This window comes from Micropterus dolomieu, linkage group LG12 (genome assembly GCF_021292245.1).
Source record: "Micropterus dolomieu isolate WLL.071019.BEF.003 ecotype Adirondacks linkage group LG12, ASM2129224v1, whole genome shotgun sequence".
NCBI lineage: Eukaryota > Metazoa > Chordata > Actinopteri > Centrarchiformes > Centrarchidae > Micropterus > Micropterus dolomieu.
In genome coordinates this window covers 34,703,091-34,720,350 of record NC_060161.1, presented here as the reverse complement: position 1 = coordinate 34,720,350, position 17,260 = coordinate 34,703,091, and the positions used below count along the sequence as shown (strand labels likewise).

The window sequence follows — 17,260 nt, the reverse complement described above, 5'->3', positions numbered from 1 at the left end:
TTTATAGAAACCAGCTGGGAGGTTGGAGGGAGGGGTCTCTGTTTTACAGTGCAGAGTGACATCATGTCCCTCCATCACAGGGAGGACAGGACTCTGCAGGATCACTGGTCCACCTCAACACAGAGACAAACTACAGCATTTCATCATTTACACACAGCTTCATCAACACTAACTCCACAGTCTGATCTTACCAGTGACAGTGATGTTGATGGTGTTACTGGTTGCTCCCTCTCTGGACTCACACCAGTAAACTCCACTGTCGAACGGGGCGATGTGGCTGATGTTACAGGAAGAACCAGCTGATTTTCCCCAGTCGTCACACTGAGTCCTGGTTTCTCTGGTTGTGTTCCTCCTCAGCGTCCATCCAGCAGAGCTGTCGTCCTCCTCACAGCTCAGAGAGACAGACTTCCAGGTGAAAAACTGAGAGCTGCTGGGACTCACAGTCAGAGAGGCTGAAGGGGATAAGTTACATTTTTAATGAAATTACTGGATGTGTCACAGTAAAAGTTTGACACTTTGTTGTATATAACAACAGGATATGCTCAACTAACCAGGACCATGTGGTTGCTCACACACCGGGCAAAAGTACCCCCCCCCCCCCCCCCCCCCCCCTTTGGATGTTTCACCCATTAGTTTCTTTTATACATGAATTCATGGTCAATGTAATTTGGCTTTTTTGACAAGAATTTGCACAAAAAACCTTTTCAATATCAAAGTGAAAACGGATTTTTACAAACTAATGTCAATTAATTAAAAATATATAAGGCGAAAGAAGATGATTGCATAAATATTCACCCCCTTCAGGTCAGTATTTAGTAGATGCACCTTTGGCTGCAATTACAGCAATGAGTCTGTGTGGATATGTCAGGCTGGCACATCTGGACACTGCAAGTTTTGTCTGTCAGGTTGCTCGGGGATCAGGCGTGAACAGCTCTTTTCAAGTCTAGCCACAAATTCTGGATTGGCTTGAGATCTGGGCTTTGACTTGGCCACTCCAGAACATTCACCTTGTTTGGGGTTGTTGTCTTGCTGGAAAATAAATATTCTCCCAAGTAGTAGTTCTCTTCCAGACTGAGTCAGATTATCCTCCAGGATTAGGTGATATTTTTCTGCATTCATGTTCCCCTCTACCTTTACAAGCCTTCCAGGCCCGCAGCTGCAAGGCATCCTCAGAGCATGATGCTGCCACCTCCATGCTTCACGGTGGAGATGGTGTGTTTATGGTGATGTGCAGTTTTGGTATTCTCCAAACATAGCAAGGCAAGGCAAGTTTATTTGTATAGCACATTTCAACAACAAGGCAATTCTAAGTGCTTTACACCAAACATAAAAGCAACATAGGGAAATTGAAGGGAAAAAAACACATTAAAATATAATTTTGGAAAGGGTGAGATAGAAAATAAAAACAGGATAAAAAAAATAACTGAGTTACAATTATTTTGAAAAGAGAATAAACAGAGAAGTACACTTAATCTACTCTCTCTAGCTAGTCTGTACTCGGGTCCATAGCAATCTTTGGGTCCACTGAAACTCCAAAAACCCTCGGACACCACAGAGAAACCAGGACATGTCTGTCAGCAGGCCACTTTGATCCAGTTATACTCTGGACCCACCTATGCGTTTACAGGTGGACAGAGGTTCCTGCAAATCACTCAGGCACGAGATTTAAGACCACTTCCTTCACTCTGTTCAATCTCACTCTCATTATCTTTTCACACAACTACCTACTTATTTCTCACCGTGTAAATAGTTTTCACTGAGAATCTAAAAACAAAGACAGAGAAAACAGGACGTTACAGTGCAGTGAAAGTTACCAATCTATGGATTTAATTAAAGGCAGTGGTAAAAAGAAAAGTCTGTGATGTGATGTGATCCACCTTTTTGGTCTTGGTGAGGACTCGAGCAGCTGCGTTCTGAATCAGCTGCAGCTGTCTGATGGATTTCTTAGGGAGCCCTGTAAGGACACTGTTACAGTAGTCGAGTCGACTGAAGATAAATACATGGATAAGTTTTTCCAGGTCCTGCTGAGACATAAGTCCTTTAATCTTTGATATATTCTTCAGGTGGTCGTAGGCTGACTTTGTAATTGTCTTCATGTGGCTCCTCAGATTCAGGTCTGAGTCCATGATTACACCAAGAGTTCTGGCTTGATATGTGGTTCTTAACATTAAAGATTGAAGCTGAGCACTGACTTTCAATCGTTCCTCCCTGGCTCCAAAAACAATAACTTCAGTTTTATCTTTGTTTAATTGAAGAAAATTCTGGCACAGCCGTTGACCTGCTCAATACAGTCACTCAGCGCCCGTATGGGATCATAGTCCCCTGGTTATATCGTTATGTAAGTCTGTGTGTCATCTGCACAATTATTGTAACATATTTTGTTGTTTTTCATAATCTGAGCCAGTGGAAGCATGTAAATGTTAAACAGAAGAGGCCCCAGAATGGAGCCTTGGGGAACTCCACATGTCATTTTTGTCAGCTCAGATGTGTGATTACCTATAGATACAAAGTACTCCCTGTCCTTTAAGTAGGATTCAGACCAGTTTAGTACTGTGCCAACCCAGTTTCCAAGTCTGTCTTGTAATATGTTGTGGTCGACCATGTTGAATGCAGCACTGAGATCCAATAATACTAAGACTGAAATTCTGCCGCTGTCAGTGTTTAAATGGATGTCATTGAAGACTTTAACAAGAGCTGTCTCAGTGCTGTGGTGTGGTCGAAAACCTGACTGGAAGACATCAAAACAGTTATTTAGTGCCAAGAAAGCACTAAGCTGTTGAAAAACAGCTTTTTCAATGATTTTACTTAAAAATGGGAGATTTGATATGGGCCTATAATTGCTCATTAGTGACCTGTCTAGATTGCTCTTTTTTAAGAGTGGCTTAATGACTGCAGTTTTCAGGGCCTGTGGGAAAAAACCTGAGAGGAGAGACATGTTGACAATTTGTAGTAAATCTGAGGCCATGCATTTAGACATTTTTGAAAAAACCTGTTGGCAGAATATCAAGGCAGCATGAGGAGGATTTCAGATGTTGTATTATTCCTCCAGGTTTATATGGTTAATAAATTATAAATAAAGAGGGACAAGACATATCCGGTCCTGACATGGAGGCACTGATTGTTTGTCTAATTGTTTGAATTTTGTCTGTGAAGAAGGAAGCAAATTCATTGCAGGCCCTGGTGGATAGAAGTTCAGAGGCTACACAGGATTGTTGTTTAGCCTGTCGACAGCAGCAAACAGGGCAAGTGCATTATTAGTGTTTTTGGGGATGATGTCAGAGAAGAAGAACTGCCTTGCATTTCTCAGCTCTAAGTTATAAATGCGAAGTCTCTCTTTATAGATGTCATAATGAACCTGGAGATTTGTTTTCCACCACCTGCGTTCAGCTTTTCGACACTCTCTTTTTTGAGTTCTAACCAGCGTGGCATTTCTCCATGGACATCTTCTCTTACCAGAGACCACCTTCACCTTGGCTGGTGCAATGGCATCAATAACATTTGTAATTTTAGAACTGAAATTATCTACAAGCTCATTGACTGAGACCCCTGAGAGTGCGGGTGTCGAGGAGAAAGCCTCAATAAATTTTTCACTATAGTGTTTTCAGTGATATGCCGTTTTGTGATCACCTCTGTTTTAAAATTTGTGTGCACATAGATAGCACTCTCAACGAAAACACAGGAATGATCAGATAGAGCAACATCAGTCACCACATCAGTCACCAGTAGATGACCAAAGTGTCCAAAGTGTGCCCCTTATTGTGTGTGAGCTCCGTCACATGTTGGGTCAGTCCATAATTATCAAGAACACAACACAGTTCTTTAGTCCCTCTGTCCTGGGAGTTGTCAACATGGATGTTAAAATCACCAACAATAACCACACAGTCAAAGTCAGAACAGATTATAGAAAGCAGTTCACCAAAGTCATCAAAAAAGTTTGCACAGTATTTAGGGGGCCTGTAGATGTTTAGAAAAATAGCTTGAGAAGAGGAATTCAGCTGAAGAGCCACATATTCAAAAGAAGCAAAATTACCATAAGACATCTTTTTGCATTGGAGGGAGTCATTAAACAAAATGGCAACTCCACCTCCTCTCTTATGCACTCAGCTTCACTCTGAAGTTGGGAGGGGTAGACTCGATAAGGACAGCTGCACTGTTATCTTGATCCAACCAAGTTTCAGTTAAAAACTGAAATTAATTGTGAGTGGTTATAAAATCATTGATTAAAAATGTTTTTCCTTTGAGCGACGTCTCCGAGGCTTCCCAGCTTTGGCCATTAAGTTGCAGTGTTCACACAATTAGAAATCAATGCCATTTAAGCAGTATGTGGAAAAAGGAAAAGAGAAGGGTGACCTTTGAGTTTTTTCATTTTCATTTTCATTATATTTTTAAGACTTTAATGAAAATGAAAATTGGATTCTTGGATCTTAATTTTAACATGCATGAAGGGACAAATTCTATTTGTCAAATACACACTATGCACTAATTAAATTATTTAAGTCTGTTAATTTAGGTGAATGTATGTTTAAAACATTCTCAGTGTGTATTTGTGGTCTTTTTGTGTTTGTGTTCAAACTCTTTACAGAACACATTTTGTATGGCCTTTTACCAGAAAGCGTTTTGTGAACAGCTTGTGTGTCAGAGTTCACTCACCTCCGCTGGTCCTGCAGCTCAGCAGAGAGATCAGCACTGAAGAGAAACCAGAGATTTAACATAAAACCAGACCAGACAGAGAACTGAAAAACTTCCTGCTCCAAAAATACAGCAAAAACCTCCAACCCTAAATAAATGTACTGTGTGTTTGTGGTATAGAATAACATTTCTGTAATAGGTCCAGATTGAATAAAGGAAGAAACAAACACAAACATTAAATGTGTTGTTTGCTCTGTGATATCTTATTGCACTCCACACTATAACACGTTTTCCCTCTTTTCATGTAAATTGTAAAAAGATGTGAAAGTTATTCAAATTGTTAAATAATGAATAACTGTTTAATCTTGTTCTCTTTAGGCTCTTGTTTATTGCTTTTCCTGTGATGATCAATCAAGTCTCCTAGGCAACAGTAACAGTTAACAGTCATTTAAGTTTTGGCAGGTTGTACTTACAGAGCAGAAAAGATGTCCGTCCCATTGCACCACTTGGTTTTATGAAATGAACACCTGTTTAGTCAGTCCAGTTAAAATCTCTTCCTTCCTCTTTGTATGGGGGGGTAGTGACTGTGTGGTTTCTCTCCTTCATTTAAAAAATAGGTCCTGTGGTTTTGCTTCTTCTCATAAAACATCATCAGGAGGCACAGGGTTCTACATGCAGGAAATGACAGCGCTGCGGGCTTAACATGAAGGTGGGTTGATCTGAGATGACAGATTCTTTAGAAACAAGGATGTAACGTCACACCGATGCTGAAGTGTCCCTTTAGTGTAAAATTACCACGCTTTGTTCCTTTTTCTGAAAGCGTTGGTGTTGTACACCCTCAGATGAGAAACGGTCTGAAAACAATGGTTCATATCTGATCAGTGTGAGTCCTGTTTTACATTTACCATCTGGACAAAATGATGCAAATCAAGTTGTCACAATCCTGTCCTGGGCTTGTCTGGATTATATTGTTTTGGCCTTGTCTTCTCTGTGTTTTGATTTTGTTTTCTCTGTGTCTGGGTTTTGGCTTTCAGTCCTGTCTTGTTGGGGAGTCTGGGTTTTTGTTCCATGTCTGTGTTCCTAGTCCTGTGTTTTAGTTCTTGTCGCAGCATTTGATTCTAGTTCTTTCTCTGCATCTTTTGGGTTTAGTCTGCTCGGTACTCTGTGTTCTCATTTAGGTTTTGTCTGTTATGATCCCTGTGTTATAGTTGGTCAGTGTTTGTCCGTTTACATGGGTTTCTGTTATTGTCTGAAGTTAGATCCTTGATGTTCTGTCTGTGTTGGTTATTTATTCTGCCACATGTCTGCCTGTCAAGTGTTCCGTCTGTTCCCCAATTATCACTCTGCCTGTCTGCCTCTTTGTTCCCCTTTGCTGTCTCTGCCTGCCTCATTACCTTGATCCCTGTCACCTGTGTTGCTCCCGCCCTGCTCGTTAGTCTGTGTGTGTATATATACCTGGTGTTTCTGTTCAGTCTTTGTCCGGTCATTGTCGCATGTCTGCTACTGCTATTACTACCCGTTACCTGCTTTTTGGATGTAACCAGTTCCTGTTCCCGTGAGTTTTGTTCTTGCCTGATTTGTGCGTTGGACTAATAAATCCTGAACTCCACCTCAGCTCACAAGTGTCTTGCATTTGGGATCACTCCTGCTGCACTCACTCAGCATTTCTTGACACAAGTGTCCCCCTTCAGTACAGGGAGGACACAGTGAGATACAGTGATGAAGGAACAGGAACAAAACCAAAACCAAGTAAAACTCTGGTGAGAATGGTTTCAACTAACCAGAGTCCTCCTGGAACAGATGCATGTGTTTATGCTGAAAGGAAATATGTGCATTTCCCAGACATCCGTCTCCTGATAAACGCATTAGGAGGAACCCAGGGCCATCCGCACCAGCATATGGTCTCACAAGGGATCTGAGGATCTCATCTCGGCACCTAATGGCAGTCAGGCTACCTCTGGTGAGCACATGGAGGGCTGTGCGGCCCCCCAAAGAAATGCCACCCCACACCATCACTGACCCACCGCCAAACCGGTCATGCTGGAGGATGTTTCAGGCAGCAGAACGTTCTCCACGGCGTCTCCAGACTCTGTCACGTCTGTCACATGTGCTCAGTGTGAACCTGCTTTCATCTGTGAAGAGCACAGGGCGCCAGTGGCGAATTTGCCAAACTTGGTGTTCTCTGGCAAATGCCAAACGTCCTGCACGGTGTTGGGCTGTAAGCACAACCCCCACCTGTGGACGTCGGGCCCTCATACCACCCTCATGGAGTCTGTTTCTGACCGTTTGAGCAGACACATGCACATCTGTGGCCTGCTGGAGGTCATTTTGCAGGGCTCTGGCAGTGCTGCTCCTGCTCCTCCTTGCACAAAGGCGGAGGTAGCGGTCCTGCTGCTGGGTTGTTGCCCTCCTACGTCCTCCTCCACGTCTCCTGATGTACTGGCCTGTCTCCTGGTAGCGCCTCCATGCTCTGGACACTATGCTGACAGACACAGCAAACCTTCTTGCCACAGCTCGCACTGATGTGCCATCCTGGATGAGCTGCACTACCTGAGTCACTTGTGTGGGTTGTAGACTCCGTCTCATGCTACCACTAGAGTGAAAGCACCGCCAGCATTCAGACATCACCAAAACACCAGCCAGGAACTGAGAAGTGGTCTGTGGTCAACACCTGCAGAACCTCTCCTTTATTGGGGGTGTCTTGCTAATTGCCTATAATTTCCACCTGTTGTCTTTTCCATTTGCACAACAGCATGTGAAATTGATTGTCAATCAGTGTTGCTTCCTAAGGGGAAAATTTGATTTCACAGGAGTGTGATTGACTTGGAGTTACATTGTGTTGTTTAAGTGTTCCCTTTATTTTTTTGAGCAGTGTAATTAATCTCTCTGTGTTCTCGGTCTACTGCAGGGTCTCCTACCATTTGGACGTGTCTGGAAAACCTCTACAGGAAAACACCCAGCAGGATCCTGATCAGATATCTGAACCACCTCAGCTCTACTCTGAGCTCCTCACCCTGTCTCTCAGGCTGAGCCCAAACAAACAAACTACCATCTGACCACAGATAGGGAGGGTCTGATCGACTTTTGAGATCTTTGCTTTTCAGCTGAACTGTCTCTTCAACACAACATCACTGCTGACACCGCACCATGTCAGTTTCACACTCCACTTGTGAATAAAACCTGAGACTGCTTCTTCACAGCAGAGTGAAAGAGTGTCTCATCTCTCTCATTTCTCACCTCTGTGCCTGCCTGAGAAGATGCACCTCCCAGTTTGTCAAACTTACTGTTCAGTCAAGAAGAGTTTAATACAGAAAAATCAGAGAAAGACTCATTTTATTGCCAGATATTCTACACACAGTTTTCATAAATAAAATAGGGCTCACATTTCAGAACACTTTTTTATTAAATGCTTGAACTAGCCTAAGTCCCTTTCCTCCATTGGTGCAGTTACGATAGGGGATCCTCTCTCTAAAGACAAACAAGCATGTTAAAGGGTTATGTATAAGGGATAGAACACATTATTGGATTTAAAGAAAGGGGACTCCAGATCAGTCAGTCATCCTGTTGGCTGGAGAGGCTCTGCTGACATCTGGTGGTTACTATATAAAATCACACAGTATCTTTTGACATAAATGCAATATAATATCCATAACTATGTTTTCAGTGAGTGGTGTGTAAAGACCTTACATAACTTTTCAGTCTATATCTCGTATTTTATGTAATTTTTATCGAAGATGTGGGGAGAAGTCTTCACACGCACACACACACACACGCACACACACACACACGCACACACGCACACACACACACACACACACACACACACACACGCACACACGCACACACACACACACACACACACACACACACACACACACACAGCAGAGCAAATGTCAGCTTTGATCCTACACACTTTACACTTTGCCTCTCATTAACAAACACGAGCTGCCATGCATGGTATGTGTTCATGTTAGTGTGTCTTCTGTAGCACTTTAAAATCACTAGTCATCAGTCTTGTAGTTTATATATTTTTTGTTAATCAAATTCAAATTCAAATTAGCTTAATTGGCATGAATGTGTAACAACAATATTGCCAAAGCATCATACAAACTACATAAGAACAATCAACCCCATACATTTCATTAAACAAGTAATTAAATTAAAGCGTAAAGTAATAAAAGCGTAAAGTAATTAAAGCGTAAAGTAATAAAAGCGTGTCTGTGTGTGTAAAAAAATACAAATATATTAACAATAAAATAAATAAAGTAAGTAAGTAAGTTTTAACTGTAATCTCTCATGCAATGTTGAATGTACCTACACTTTCATTTTTATTTTCGTTCTGCAAGTACTTCTTGGAAAACACCCCCCCCACCCCCCCACCCCCCCCAACATTATTGCCAAAGCATCATACAAACTACATAAGAACAATCAACCCCATACCTTTCATTAAACAAGTAATTAAAGCGTGTCAGTGTGTGTAAAAAAATACAAATATATTAACAATAAAATAAATAAAGTAAGTAAGTAAGTAAGTTTTAACTGTAATCTCTCATGCAATGTTGAATGTACCTACACTTTTATTTTTATTTTCAGTTTGACGTCCTGCAAGTACTTCTTGTAACCCCCCCCCCTCCCACGCCATTAAAAACCAAAGAACAGAAACAAAAGGTCCTTATGGTAAGTATATAAAAAACCGCCGTGCCGTGCTGCTGTGATGGCTGCCTTAACATCGACGCCAGCCCTGGCTTTGTTCACATGTTCATGGATCTTTGCTCTGTGTCAAGGTAAGGAGGGTGTGTATGTACATGTTAGGCTATACAACAGCATAAAACTCAAATATCAAAAAAAAAAAAAGAACAGATACGACAATAGACCTCTTATTATACAGCTGTCTGTCATTCGTATCGTTAGTACTGATGTTTTTTAAGGAAAGCTGAGAGGTGGATCAGCAGGTAGATGACTGATTACCTTTGATTATATGATAAATGATCGTTAGGAAAGAAATGTGGGAAATTTCTGTATTACTGTAGTTTCCACAGCAATTACTCGTGATAACTTATTATAATTACTGTTTTTATAACTTATATTTTAACTTATATAACTTATATTTTTAATCCTTGCGAAATATTCATTATATTTTTGATTAAAATAAAATATGTTCTCGCTCTCTTCTCACTCTGACGTCCATGAAAAAGCATTTAAGCACGATGTCTGTGTTTCTTCTACTTCATTTTTGTGCATATGCTTTCATAATGTTTGACTTCATTTTAAATGATTCTTAAATTCATTTTATTATTGTTAAGTTCTTTTAGTCGACTATGTAACAACTGACTACAGATAAAAAACAGTATTTTGGCAAACGCACATTTGCGTCTACAGCTTCCATCCAGTACAGGTTTTATTATATGATGGTATTTATTATTTTATATCTTCAGAACAGCTGGAGATATTGAAGCCTGGAGAGGACGCCACTCTTCAGTGTCGGGGTTACAGAGGTGCTGTCATCACTGTGATAGAGTGGAGCAGATCTGACCTGGAGCCAGATGATGGTTATGTCTTCTACTTCAGAGACGGTCGCTTGTATGAAAACTACCAGCATGCACTGTTTCGTGGTCGAGTGGAGCTCAGAGATCCAGAAATGAAGGACGGAGACTCTTCTGTGATTCTGAAGAACGTCAGCATCAACGACACTGGAACATACGAGTGTCGGATTGGAGAGGAAAACACAAGACGCAGAAAGAGAGACGCAGGCAAACCTGATCCCAGCAGCATCATCAGGCTGACAGTGACAGAGCCAGGTGAGTGTGTAGAGCCAGAGACACAGGACACATCAGGACACATCACATTAATCTCAAGTGCATCACTGCAAAGAGTTATATTTGATTTGTTTGATCATTCACTGTCTTGTTAAAATCTGTGTTCATTGTCTGACACACAAAAGCCCCACACACAACTTTATTTATTTATTAGAAAGATTTTATTTTTCTTTTATTTCTCCCATCAACTTGTATTATGGAGACAATTAAAGTCAGAGAGAGACGGAGAGTCTGTCAGAAAGAAACATGTTTTACATGTGAGGCTGGTCTTTCCTGTGTTTAGTCCAAATAGACGACAATAAAACATAATAAACACGTAGTCTAGAGTCGGACAATAAACTGCACTAAAGTCTCTAATGAAGCAAGCAAAGGAAAATAAAGCCTGATGAAAGCAGCCGGCGGCTCCGCGAGTAAAATCAGCTGATGAATGTCCCGAATTTTTGGTCCCCCTAATCAAGCCTGTCACAAAGAGACTACATCTGATATCAGCAGCTGGAGCATTGAATTGATATGATGGAACGCAGTGATCTATTGGTGAAGAGTGATGGGACTTGCATAAATAAACTGTATGCAGTTGTGTCAAAGGATATCAGATGAGGAAATAAACTGAAAGCCTAAAACTGAGCGGACTTTGCAAACATTTAGCCTAATAAATCCAAAGACACAATGATCATATTCTGGGTTATTCAATAATGAATTCACAATCAGAATCAATAAATATAAGCTCACAGCTGATCCAGCTGTGATCAGCTGCCGCCGTCATCAGAAACGGACGTCGCTTCAGACGAAATGACGTCTCATGTCTCTTAAAACATATTTCCTCGTTCCTTCTCTCCTAGCTTGGTTTCCTTGCATCTCTCTATGAATCACATCATTACATCACAGATCAGATGTTTGTGTTTTAGAAAGATGTTTCTGATGAGACTTTAGAGGAAACAGCTGCTACGAGTCATGTGATCAATGTGCAGTAGATAATGTCTGACATTCTGTTCACCTGCTGACAGCTGATACCTCACACCTGTTTCTGCTCTGCAGGTCACACAGCTGGACACAAGGAGGGAGGAGACAAGGAGGGAGGAAACAAGGAGGGAAATGTTGCACTGAAAATTGGTCCGCCAGTTGGTGTGCTTCTTCTAAATGGTGTTTTTCTTGTTAGTTTTATGATCTTTAGAAAACATAACAGACAAACACACCATAATTCATTCCAACATCCTGCTGAACAGGAGATATAACTCTGACAAAATAAAGAGATATAATAAAATACATACAAAGCGACCTGGTTTCAAAAAATACTTTCATTAAATCTTAAATTTGCTCTGATGTTCTGTGTGTCTGTGTGTGAATATGGTGGCTCATAGGTTTCAGGCCTAATACAAAAGCCACAACACAAACACAAAAGCCACAAAACAAATTCAAAAACCACAACACAAATACAAAAACCACAACGGAAATACAAAAGGCCACAACGGAAGTTGACAACGAAGAGACGCTTAGTAACAGTGGATTACTTTCCGCAGAATACAGCTACACAGCAGTACAGCGGCAGTGTAGCCGTCCCACATTCAGGACGTATTTAAGCATAATAGCGTCTGCCAAATTAGTAAATGTAGGCTTACATGGAAGAAGAACTTCTTACCCGTTTGATAAATAAGTAATACTTTGTTCTGGTCAAATAATATACAGCGGGATATTTGTGTCAATTAAACAGCTATCTTATATATATATATAATATAACTAGCTAGTGTTGAAGTGCAACGACTTCCCGGAGTTGGTTGATGAGGGAAGAACTGAGAGGAGCCTGAGAAGTCTGTTGAATACCAAATATTTATTATAGAAATACAAACATATCTGGAGACATGCACAGCACAACGGCCTAACAGCAAGTCTGCGGTTCTTCCACCAAGCCTGAGTATATCTTCAGGAGACCGCACCCCTGCTGTATCTTTTAGAGATATCCATACATGGTGAAGTCAGTTTATGTAGCATATTCTAGTGCACCTTAACGTATTAACTGTATTAAGGAAAGTGTGAAGTGTGTCAGAGTGTATTGCTATCAGGGCCCGGTTTCCTATCATTCAGCACAAGCTTCTGACTGTCAACTGTTAACTGCTGAATTAATAAGATAAGCATGTTACACAATATTGAGTATCATATGAGCAATCATAAGTAATAAGTAAGCATATAAGAGAATCATATCCTGCGATATCACTGTAGGGTTGTGTTGTATATCCACAGTTAACTAGAAAATGTATTGATTGAAAAAGATGTTTTAATCGTAGCTTCTAAACTGTAAAACTTTGACATTTAAAACTTCAGGATGTGTTAAAGTACTAACTTATGTTTTGTCTGATCATGACCATGACACATGGAACAATAAACACAACTCGTCATTAAAATCATCCTGGCTCTCCCCTACATTTTAGTCTTTTTGTTACTAACTCGACTTCTTCCCTTTCCTGTAGTCTTGTGCTTTCTCGTCCCTTTCCTCTCTCCTCCTGTCACTTCCTGCAGGTTTTCTGGCTCTGGAGCTGTGGAGTCTGGATCTGTGGTTGCGGGTCACCTGCTGCCCCCGTGTTCCTGCTTGATACCCTCTGCTGCAACGACTATTGTTACTAGTCCTATTGTTATTATTACTGTTATTATCATTATTATTATCATTATGATTACTCCTCTCTCTCTCTCTCTCTCTCTCTCATGACTCCCTGTCTGGTTTCCGCCACCACAGCCTTTTAACTCTCGTGTTACATTCAGCAACAGTCCCAGCTCATTATTGATCCATGCACGCTCGTTCTTCATGAATGGTTATGATTATTGACAATTTGGTACTTAGCATTAACAAATCATAGACTGACCACCATGTAGAGCATTTTTCTTTCACAATAATTTAATAAATCAAAACACACAAAATAAAACATCTGTTTTGTCCAACTGGAATTAATATTGTACAGTTTGAGAAGGTTAGCAGTTGTCCAAGTGACAAGGGTGGGAGCTGGGTTGTGGGTTTGGTGCTGATGTTCAACTGGGTGTCATCAGCATAGCAGTGGACATTGAGTCCATAGTGACGGATAATCTGGCCAAGGGGTAGTATGTAGACATTGAAAAGAAGGCAAGCACAGACCTCCTGGGCACTCCATGGTTAACTGGCACCAACATGGAGCAGAGGTCTTTGAAGGTGATATATTGTTTCCTGTTGGAGAGAGAGTTGGATCCAAGAAAGTGGGCTAGTGCTAGTAAAGACAATAAGTTCAGAAAGGAAGGTGTTAGCAGGGGGGCCGCCAGGAATTTTAGGCCCCATGACAAAAAAAATGTAATTGAACGCCCTTTGCGCAGCTGTTGTCACCACTTCTCTAAGACTTAACTGTCCCATCAAAAGCTTTACATAAGTCTAATTAAAGGCTTGCAAGTGTCTTGCTTCTTGTAGTTCAATATTAGTACTATCACAATATTTATTGCTGGTGATTTGCACATGCAAGTCTGCATACAGGATGCAGTTCACTATTGGCTTCTCAAATAAATTGCCCTTCATGATGGGAATAATGAAGTTTGTATCTATAGATGTCATTAATGGCCATAATTCAATTTAAATGAACGTATCAAACTGGATTATTTTAATATAGTCTGTAACTTACATGCAGGCTGAGGTAAGCTGCTGTCCAGCATCCAGTATGGACAGGAAGGTGTTTTTTTTTATTTTTTATTTCATAATGATCATTATCTGAGAAAATAATTTGTGTTTGAATATCTGTCATTAAGAAATATTTCATTGTCTTTTTTTTGTTCTGGTAAAAACAGCAAGAGAGAGAGAAAAATCCCCACAGCCTCCCTGGAATGATGCTAACTAATTCACATAGTGTTGCTCACCTTCTTCACTGGGACAGGGAGGCTACAGTTATGGGCAGACTGGGCTGCTGCTTACTCATCTGTTGTTAGTCTGCTAAAAGGGGCAGAGACAATGATTTAATATGAATATCTTGCTAAACGTTTTCCTGCACTGATTAAATGTTGATGAGATGTTGGCTAACACTAGTCTGCAGATAGCTAGATTATTTCACTGTGGTAATTAAGCCAACAGGTTAACACCACTCACAGACAGCACACCTTTCTTGGTGAAAAACTGGGTTACAGAGTGACATCCTGTTCTTTGTCTTTCCTCTCTTTCATATCTCTGTTTCCTTTTTTGAAAACCAGAGTTTGGTTCACTAGGAAACATTGTGATCACTGCATTTCTGGCACATCTATTGACTGCAACTAAACACCATCACTTATGAGAGCGCTAAGGCAGGACCGAACCATTTCATGCAGTGGTCTGTCAGTATGGAGGTTTGCTTTTTGGTCAATGGGGATTTTTAACTTTTACTGCCAAAAACAAGTAAAAACAAAGAGATCATTCATTTTATTATTAGATTTGAAATATATTTATACTCAATGATGATGGTTTATATAATGTATAATATAATATAATATAATTTGATGTTAGTTTATAATTGCCTTTTATTTATTATTCCTTTGGAATTGTCCTAACTTTTCCCCCCTATATGGCGCCCATGGGTGTGAGAGATGGTGTCGAAGGCTGCAGAGAGGTCACAACACATTCTCACTACTTGTCACATATGGACGCTTCGTCAAAATCCCCTGACGTCGCTTTTTAACGCCCTGGGTACTCCTTTTGCATTTGTTTTGTACGTTTACCCCTTCGTGGTCAAGTTAACAACAATAAATATGCAACGTCTGGTTACAGTTTCAAAATGAAACGTTACGTTGTGAAACATTGCCATTTGGAAATGCCATGTTCGTAAAGCTGTGAAATATTGCAATTTGGTTAAGTTAAGGCAACATAAGTACTTTGGTTAGGGTTAGAAAAAGATAAGTGACGTTACTTGTGTAGTTTGCGTAGCTTATGTGTGTAGCTACATCACTTAAATGAAAATATTTAATGTTGAATTTTTGTATCACATGGAAAACAAACACTGGTCTCCTGGTTGAAAGTCCGATTTCTATAAAGTAGAAAACACACATTTAAAAATTATATAATAACATGACTTCTGTCTCTTGGCAACATGTTGATCACAGCGCAGCTTATCATCTACTGTTAAATGTGACCAGTTTTATCTTTCAGTACTTCAGTTTAAAAGTTTTCTCTTCCTGCTGATTAAATAACTGAATAAATAAGAACTGAACAAATAATCAGCTCAGGAGAAAAACAGCCAAACAGGAGATCTGATTCACAGTCACAATAATTCAGTTAAGACTCCACATAAGAAATTTTAATTTAAACCAGGTTAAGTTTGAACTTTGTGTCTGTGAGCAGCAGCAGGATAAACTCGTCTCCTCCCTAATGATTCAGTCTGCAGTAATTCTTATGTGACTCTATGATAAAGATTAAATTTCAAATGTGAAGGCAAAGTGTTTCAGCTGCTGAAACTCAGAGGAAGTGAGTAATTAATTTAATGAGGATGTGTATAGTTTCATGTTTCAGGAATGCACACTGGTTGAGTCATCTGATGACAGCTTTCTATATCACTAGAATGATCAGGAAACAAAACCGAAACATTTGGCATTCAGAGGCTACTGGATTAATTTAATAACTCTGAAATAAAGAATTATAAAGTAGGAAGTGTTTTGTTACAACAACAGAGGAGCAGCTGTCTTGTGTCCCCCACCCTCAATCTTCACTGAGCAGCACTGAGCAACTTGAAAATTTATAATAATAATAATAATAATAATAATCTTTATTTGTAGAGCACTTTTCAAAAACAAGTTACAAAGTGCTTTACCAAGTGTAAAGACAATAATACCCAAAAGACAATAATACAAAAACAATACAAGATAAAAGCATGAAAACATTGAAAAGACTAAAATACACGTTTAAGATAAATATAAAATTAGTAAAATAGAATAAAATAAAAGGGATAAAATAAAGTCAAATAAGATCGGGAAAAGCTCTCCTATAAAATTATGTTTTAAGAAGCCATCTGCTGGGACCCAATGACCAGGATTTCTGTTTTGTCTGAGTTCAGTTGGAGGAAATTATTTGACATCCATTTTTTAACTTCACAAAGCCAGTTGTTAAGTGAACTCAGCATTCCAGGGTCTGTGGATCTGACGGGCAAGTATATTTGTGTGTCATCAGCATAAATATGAATGAAATATGAAGAAATGCCGTGTTTATGGATAATATGTCCAAGGGGAAGCAGATACAAGGAAAAAACAAAATGGGTCCTAAGACCGACCCCTGAGGCACACCATATTTAACTGGACAGAATGAGGAGACATAGTTGTTTACAGACACGCAAAACTTCCTATTTGACAGGTAGGATGAAAACCATTCTAGGGCAGTACCAGAGATCCCCACCCAGTGCCTCAGTCTGTCTAACATGATGTTGTGATCAATGGTGTCAAAAGCAGCGCTAAGGTCCAGGAGTACCAGGACTGAGCACATGCCTTCATCAGCAGACATTAAAAGGTCATTGGTGACTTTAAGCAGGGCAGTCTCAGTGCTGTGGTACTTCCTAAAACCAGACTGAAACTTTTCAAATATTTTGTTATTTTCCAGTACAGTGAGCAGCTGTTTGGACACAATTCTTTCTAGAATCTTTGCAATAAAAGGCAGTTTTGAAATTGGTCTAAAATTATGTGGGAGGGAGGGATCTAAACCAGGTTTCTTTAAAATAAAAAAAGATAAAATCATTTAAGATAAAAGTCTTACTTGAAAGTGATCTCACATTGAAGAGAGCCATTTTAAATGAGTTTGTTCTGGGTGCTGGAGTTGGTGCAGTTGTCCTAATCCTTAAGAGATTACTATTATTTCTGTGTGG

At 40.0% G+C, this 17,260-nt stretch overlaps 3 protein-coding genes across 3 annotated transcripts in view; 2 read left to right on the top strand and 1 right to left on the bottom strand.

Moving 5' to 3' along the window:
• LOC123980885 (zinc finger protein 208-like) overlaps nt 1-17,260 on the bottom strand; it is an 808,576-nt gene that overhangs the window by 702,335 nt on the left and 88,981 nt on the right. The gene's annotated exons all lie outside the window — the stretch shown is intronic.
• LOC123980920 (coxsackievirus and adenovirus receptor homolog) overlaps nt 1-17,260 on the top strand; it is a 51,692-nt gene that overhangs the window by 14,245 nt on the left and 20,187 nt on the right. The window lies entirely within an intron of this gene.
• Nucleotides 9,301-11,765, top strand: LOC123980926. Its single transcript, XM_046065539.1, has 3 exons — nt 9,301-9,413; nt 10,065-10,427; nt 11,481-11,765. The coding sequence occupies exons 1-3, from the start codon at nt 9,344-9,346 to the stop codon at nt 11,675-11,677; spliced, it is 630 nt and encodes a 209-aa protein (XP_045921495.1). The 5' UTR covers nt 9,301-9,343; the 3' UTR covers nt 11,678-11,765.